The sequence below is a fragment of the Carya illinoinensis genome, chromosome 11 (assembly GCF_018687715.1).
Source record: "Carya illinoinensis cultivar Pawnee chromosome 11, C.illinoinensisPawnee_v1, whole genome shotgun sequence".
NCBI classification, from domain to species: Eukaryota; Viridiplantae; Streptophyta; class Magnoliopsida; order Fagales; family Juglandaceae; genus Carya; species Carya illinoinensis.
The window spans coordinates 38,592,105-38,600,077 of NC_056762.1; the positions used below are offsets into that span (position 1 = coordinate 38,592,105).

Below are 7,973 nucleotides of genomic sequence, written 5' to 3' on the forward strand. Positions count from 1 at the left end.
GGACAGGACCGGTTCGTGTTTATATATGTAATTCATTTTTAATATTATATACATAATGTTTTTATATAACACATATAATTTTTTACATAAAATTATAATATTAAACATGAACACTTGTTTAATCATATGTTATTAATATAAAATATATATATTAATTACATTTTTAGGCATTATAAATTTTCAACATATTCCTTTGAATCCTTTTGATAAATACATTAGTAAAGTATTAAATTCTCAACATATTCACTTTGATTAATTGGTATACATTAATATACTAATATATATTAATACAAATACTATATTAAATCACTATAACTTATTAATATTAAATCACTTTTACATAATAATATTAATACTAGTACTGTATTAAATCACACTTATATAGTTATACTAATACTAGATTAAATTACTATAACTTATAATAATATAGTTATATTGAAACTGAAAATTTGGACCGAATTGGACCAGAATTGGTAAAACTGGAAGTACCGATTTAGAAAGGTAATCAGTGCGGAATCAATTTTTGAAAATGCAAAACCCATATAACCAATTCGGTTCAAAAAACTGTACGAAACCAGACTGAATCAGACCGATTATACCCCTAGTGATAAACACCCCTAGTGATAAACACCCCTTTTCCCAATTCCTTTATAGGTTTACTCGCATAGCTTACAGCTGCCGACTTCCGTGCCTTCATCAACCATGTCTCCATTTTTGAATTTTGAGTTACCTAGTACTACTTTAGACTCTCCACCTATTGCTCTCTATCAAGGTACACGATTTTGTGTTTCTCAACATCCAATTAGTTAATTTATTCCATATCATATCTTATCTCATTCATTCTCGAGTTTTAATAATCACTTGCACTTAGTTAGTTGTCTGTAATGGTTAAAAGCTCAAAAATATTATTGAGAATCGAGATTCAACTCATAGAAGTCCATACTCTCGTAGTCTCGTGTATTTAATTTTACAAATTAAATATTATCGTGTCAGCAATATGGGTGCATGACTATGTGATTTGGGTGACTATGTCCACCACAATTACTTGCAGTTAAAAAGATTCATATAAGTCATTGATTTTTGTGACTACCATAATCACACTTAAAGTTTACAACAAATAAAAGCAAAGCATCCAACCCCATTTGCAGTCTGTACATGTTATGAGCATGTCACGCTGCACGTACACTTCCGACTTTTCCTGTTCACTAGATCATAGAATCTCCTTTGTCACTTGGGTTGGCCGCTCTCCACTGTCGGTATGGTCCATGATTCGCTTTGAGTCAACTTACAATATAACTTTTTTCGATTGTCACCGGGTACTGTCCAGAAACATTGTCATGACTCCCCGCTGGAAAAGGGAAAAGAAAGAGAAAATAAGTGGATAATTAGACAAGATATTTTTGATCAATGTAATTCTGTCTCTTTGGACAAATAGATCTTTTTTTCAACCAATTAGTCTCCTCTCGATTTCTCAATTACCCAATCGTTCTTTACATATGCTTTGAGGAATGCTCAATTGAAGATCAGGGATTGGAAGTTCAAACCTGATTTTTCTATTTAAAGATCAGGGCCTTTTGCCATTTGGTCTAAAGTAAATGAAAAATATATCAAATTCAATGTGCTCTAAATTTTTGTTTCTCTATTCGAAACTAAAGTATTATATCTTATGAGGAATAAATAATAAATACTACTTAATTGACCTGATAAGTAAGATATATAAAAAACAAGTAAAAATGGATGATATAGTTTGATGTGATAAACTTTCACACCAATAATAAAAATAAATAAAAATAGATGACTTTCCAACTGAAGCTTGAAAGAATCATAATGATTCTGAAATGCACCCATCACCTCCATGTAAGCATTGCGCCCATTAATGGCATTGTGATCATCAAGTCTAGAGATCAAAGCTCTCGAGTCTATAATACAACTACCTGATCATGATGATACTCTCTACTCTTATTGCTCTCCCTTTATACCACTAACCAAAATTTTGGCTGTTTTGCTTTATGGTAAAAACAATTCCATTGCTAATGGTGTATATCATAACACATGATTGGCATACTCATGGAAAAAAAATCATGCAGACACTTTATCTGTGTTAATGTTTCAAAATCAACGAAGATAATCATGCATGTAGACTTCATTTACATGATCATTATAATACAAAACACCCAAAAAAACTTTTTTTACTATAAAACCACGTCAGACTGACAAAGAAAGACCAAAGTAAGATTTTATTCATAGGCCAAAAATGGCGTAAACCTAGATATAGGTGAGTGTGCGTATTGCCTCCTTGTAGACAAGCAAAATGACATTATTTGGAAACCATCATTACATTGTCTATAGTACTACAGGAAGTAAAAAGCACCAAAACCTCTTAGTTATTGTGCATAAAAATGATTTATACAATGTATTGGTATGGAAAGCAATAGAGTATATTTCTCACATTGTACTATTTTGTGTAGAGCTCAGCCTTGGATAACCTTGGAGTTGGAATTGCAATGGTTGGATTCTTCCTCTTGGTAACAAGACCGAAAGTGTCAGAAAATTCTATCTCTGAACCTTGTGGTAATTTCCATTCATAGGAATGCAAAAGTGAAGCCAAGATGTATTTGAGTGTCCTCTCTCCTAGTGCAAGCCCAGCACATATTCTTCTCCCTGACCCAAATGGAAGATACTTAAAATTGTTGCCCGAATAATCAAACCTACCATAAGCATTATTTAGAAACCTCTCAGGTTTAAATTCCAATGGATTGTCCCAATATTTTGGATCCCTTTGTATAGCCCAAATATGCAGGTAAATACTAGAATCTTTGGGTACATGATACCCTCCAATGATGCTAGATTCACGTGGAGTACGAAGTAATAGGAAAGGAAAAGCTGGGTGCAAACGGAACGTCTCTTTAATAACCGCTTCTAAATAATGTAATTTGGGCAAATGAGATTCTTCGACTAAGTTGTCCAACCCCACGATTTCTGTTAATTCTTCAGTGACCTTTCTCATTATCTTTGGATGCTTCAACAACCTTGCCATCACCCATTCCGACATGGTTGTTGTGGTGTCAGTTGTTGCTGTCACTGTGTCCTATTTAAACAAGAGTAAGGTGATAAGCTAAACTGAAAAATGAAAAACAAACAAAACAAACCAAAATAAAGTTTGGATGTCTATGAATTAGTTAAAGTTATTAATGGCAAAATCAACCTCTCCTATTCAGCTCTAAAGTACTAATGAAATACAAAAGTAAAAAAGTACACACACACACACACACACACACACACACACACACATACTTACAAAAACCAAGGCCTTGATTTGGGTCATGCTCATTGATGGTGCACCCTCATCCTGCTCCCTTAGTTCCAAGAGAACTTGCAAAAAGTCTTTTTGTCCTGTCTTTGTCATTCCCTCTTCTTTGGCTTTGGCCAAACTCTTGATCTGTTTGTCAATGGCATAATCAAGTACTCCATCAATAGTTTCAAAAATTCTCTTTGCTTTCCTTTCAATCCCTTGTAAATCAAAACATGCTAAAGCCGGGAAAAGGTCCGAAACATTTGGTCTTCCAAGAATCAGCACTAATTCCGCAAAGATATGTTTAAACTTTGCCCCAAACTTAGCCCCTTCCTCTCCACGTAGCATGCCACCCCACAACATGTTCATGATGGCATTCATCACCGTTACAAATGCTAGGTCCCCTAAATCTATATGGGTGCCCTTTTTTTCAAACACATTTATAATGGTGTTCCTTATCTCTTCTCTCCGTAAAGCGAAGGTATTATCAAGATTTGATGGACTTAACATCTCTCTCACAAATATCTTTCGCAACATCTTCCATTCAGGACCATTCGAGGAAAGAGCAATACCGGCTCCCCCATATGAGATAATACGTCCAACTATGTTAGTATCACGGTTGGAAAATATTGCGTCTTGGTCACGAACAACTTCTTTAACTAGCGAGGGTGAGCTAATCACAATGGACATTTTATTTCCAAGCCAAACCTTATAGATGGGGCCATAGATCCCACATAGTTGCTGAAATTTTGTATGAAGTTCTGTACCTACAAATGGAAGGTACCCGACTATTGGCAGGCCACGAGGACCTGGTGGCAATGGAGGTACTGTAACCTTTTTTTGTTTTTTGACGGCCAACCATAACACCACAAATATACCAATCAAAATGGTGAGAATTGAGCTAAAAAATATCTCATCATCAGCATTGGACCTCCACCATCCCATCGCATAAGCTACATTCAAGTGTATAGCCACGTGAAAAAAATGGTCAAAATTAAGAATATGTATGTTTTCTGTGTTTGGTTGAAGCATGGCCTGGAAGGCTAGGAAGAAGATAAAATGAGACTTATCGGTGGGATTTGAGCATGTATAGATATTTCGTTACGGAGAATTGAAATGTTAAATTTATAGAAAGTTCTCGTAAAATAAATCTCACATATTACTGTGGTTACGCTTTGCCATTGATTAGTGGAAAGAAAATCCCATGGGCACTTACAGTTTGAGTCACATGGGCTTAAGAAGTCTTTGTGGACGTTTCACAGTTCATTTAAGTAATGTAGTTAGGTGGTTTGTGGAGGTTTGGGCTATCTCATTTTCTCCCAGTTTTGTTTTGTTTTGTTTTTTTTTTAATTAATTTTCTTACAGCTTTTTACAAATTTTCGTAACCTGCACTACCTTTACAATTTAATATTCAAATTGACTTTGAAATATTTTGTTTGGGTCTAATATTGGGTTGGATTCTTGTTTACTAGAGTTTTGTGTCATGTGTATATATTGTATATATATACATGCACCTTATGTAGGTTTCGCTTAGATAATGAGAGTGTTTTATCTCATCTCATTATTATAATTTTTTAAAAATTTTTCCGTAAAATATAATAAATAATTCAATTTTTTCAAATCTCAAAACAATAATAATATCAAAAAATAATATTATAATAATATTTTATTCAACTTTAATCTAAAATCATCTAATCATCTTATCTTACTATCCAAACCACACATCAATCTTGTTTAGCTGTATATTGCTCAATCTTAATTTGACTATTTTAATTAGACAAGTCAAATATATCAATCTTGATTAGACTCATTATAGTAAATAGATGCATGGTGTGCTGTAATTATTTGTATAATTTGTTTTATAAAATATGCATGCCCCTTAAAAAAGAAATGATTATGTTGAGTTAATACAAACAAACTTATACCAATCCGTTTTGAATTCTTTAATTTAAATGGATTGAATTGAACTTATTGACATAATTTTATATCTTTAAAAACATAACTTATAAAAATATATGTACGTATTCAAAACATAACTTAGTACACATTTCCAACTTCTCAACACTTATCTAAATATCCAAGCAAAATGGAATTGTGATCCCATAAAATTCATCTAAATGAACAAATAAATAAATAATCATATTCCACGAATCCATTACAACGTACACTAGTTATTAACATTAAATTACTGAGAGTTTCAAAAAAAAAAAAAAATACTAACCTGGTCTTAGAGCTTTAAAAATTGTTCAATTATATTTAAAAAATAAAATTTTTCAAGTGAAGCACGTTGATAACATATTGATATGTTTATAATCTTTTTGAACAGATCGGTTGGCCCATTTAATCCAAATTTTGTTACAATAAATATTAAGTCTTTACTCTCGTATCAATTTGCAAATCATGTTAAAAAACTGCTAATCTTATAGCTAACAATTATATGGGTCAGAAGCAATTTTTTGTGAGTTTGTTAGAAAGAAACTCTAGTGTGAAACGGGTTTAGGAGGCCATATATATTAATTATATACAACAAAAGAGATAACTGAGCTGTGTGGTATTTTTCGAGGGATTAATATGTGATAAGTAATTTTTTACTGTTCACATATCAGCTATCTTTATGATTAGTGATTGCAAAAAGATATCGAATACCATGGAGGATAAAAAATGTAAACCTTACCATAACATAAGAAAACAAGCAAAAAGATAATGAGATTTGAGGAAATAGTTTCAGAACTGATAAATGAAGAGACTTACAAGTTGGAACTTTGGACGAAAGTCACAGCTTGATCTTTGAGAACAAGAGTTTTACAAATATGGAGAAGTTTTTAGAATTCTGTACAACTCATGTTTGAGCATGCATGCCTTTATATAGAGCCTGAAGTCTTGACTATTTGGGATCAGTCTACTTGCTCCTGAACTAGGTGATGTTTGGCGAGTTAACTTAAGTTAGATGATTTTTTATTTTTATCAAAGATATATATTATTATTCCCAAACATACATCTAAAAACACCTCAAGATTTTCAAAAACACACAAAAAAAAAAAAAAAAAAAAAAAACAGTCTTCAAAATAATTTTTACAAAGAGCTCTAATTAATGCTACCCAATATCTCTTTATTTTTCACATTATCACCAAGGAAAATAATATTTGATCCTTTGAATTTATCCTCTCAAAGTTATTATTCGGGTACTTTAATTTATTTTATTTTTTATTTTTTTAATATTTTAAGAAAGTAACTATTAATAAAATAATATATTTTTTATTTTTAAAAATATTTAAGAATATTTAATAAAAAATATAATTATACTAATAATAAATTTTAAGAGACAAATTAGTAAATTAGTACCCTTAGAAAATTCAAACTCAAAGTTTCAGTCCCGAAAATTCGGCCCCCAAGGACAAAATCCCAATTTCCGTTCTTCCCCACGTGGACTGACTTTCGTGGAATTCGGCCTCAAACCACGTACGAACAAAGAATTTATGCAACAACTCCGAGCATTTACAAAAACTACCACATGATTCAAACCATGACGATCTCTTAACATTTTTTTCCTTTCGAAAATTTGGTTTTCATTTTATTTCTTCACCCGACAATTAAAAAAACTGAAACATTTTGACTTCTATTAAAAATGATAATAATATTTTTATTATCTTCTATCTAATTATAGAGATAGATGGCTTGACATAATTTTGATAATCATTGATCAAATCTTAATAAATGATATTTTCTAACATTTTTTTCTTTTTTGAAATTAGACTTGCATCCTCAGTCTCCAAATTATCAAAACTAAAATATTATACCTTATAAGGGGAAAAAATAATAAATAATACTTAATTATAATAATTAAGATATATATATATATATATATATATATATAAAAGTAAAAATAGATGATATATATGCATGACACAATCTTAATCATCAAACCAAAATAATTTTTATATGTGCATTACAGATCTTTTATAGCTTGAAGATATAAAACGCATGTCAACATCGATTAATAGTTTTGGGAGCAAAATGTAAATTACATCTATTAATTATACTAGAGAGAAACGTATTTTCCCTTCTTTTCTCTTTATGGAATGGAGGATAATTTACTTTTTTATTACCTTCTCCAAAGAGAGAAATTGATAAAAACATGAGATCATAGGGATCCACAATAGCCAAAACAATAGAAAACTTTGGGTGAAGAAGCATAATGGTCCTTCTTGAGTGAAATACTTTTTCTTAGCCGTGGTGGTCCCCCTTGGACCTCTCGGATCCCACAAGTTAATAGAAAGTTAGATCTACATTGGATCTCACTTGAATTGCCCCATCTATCCTCCTGAAGAGAAGTTTGGTTTCAAAACCCGATTCGAATAGGAGAAGTACGCCATGCTAATGTGCCTTAGATGATCCACATCTTAGGGTTAGGGGTTGATGGGCACATTGAACTATCCATGTGGCTGAGAGCCCTCACAACCCAGGCACAACAACACAATTATCAGGGGCACACTCTACCACCAAGTTAATAGCTCGTCATGCAGGCCTCCGTTGGGGCTTGTTATGTCAAAAGCGAGAGAAACCTTATCCCTCTCTTTCCTTTTTTACGTCCCCATGCCCCCCTTGTGTGGCGACAAGGGGGCGAAAAAAGGAGATCATATCAACTTGTTTTGACGTAGGAAATTAAGCTCATGAGCTTAGT

General features: G+C 32.2%; 1 protein-coding gene across 2 annotated transcripts; it reads right to left on the reverse strand.

Moving 5' to 3' along the window:
- Positions 1-885: 885 nt before the first annotated feature.
- On the reverse strand, positions 886-6,177 carry LOC122280553 (flavonoid 3'-monooxygenase CYP75B137-like). 2 transcript variants are annotated; one of them, XM_043091505.1, is made up of 3 exons: positions 3,299-6,033; positions 2,450-3,088; positions 886-1,348 (listed from the first exon to the last, which is right to left on the reverse strand). In XM_043091505.1, the coding sequence occupies exons 1-2, from the start codon at positions 4,322-4,324 to the stop codon at positions 2,456-2,458; spliced, it is 1,659 nt and encodes a 552-aa protein (XP_042947439.1). In that variant the 5' UTR covers positions 4,325-6,033; the 3' UTR covers positions 886-1,348; positions 2,450-2,455. The 2 variants fall into 2 exon arrangements, with proteins under 2 accessions (XP_042947439.1, XP_042947440.1); XM_043091506.1 differs by lacking the exon at positions 886-1,348 and adding an exon at positions 6,044-6,177 and having other exon boundaries at positions 2,212-3,088; positions 3,299-4,245.
- Positions 6,178-7,973: the final 1,796 nt, after the last annotated feature.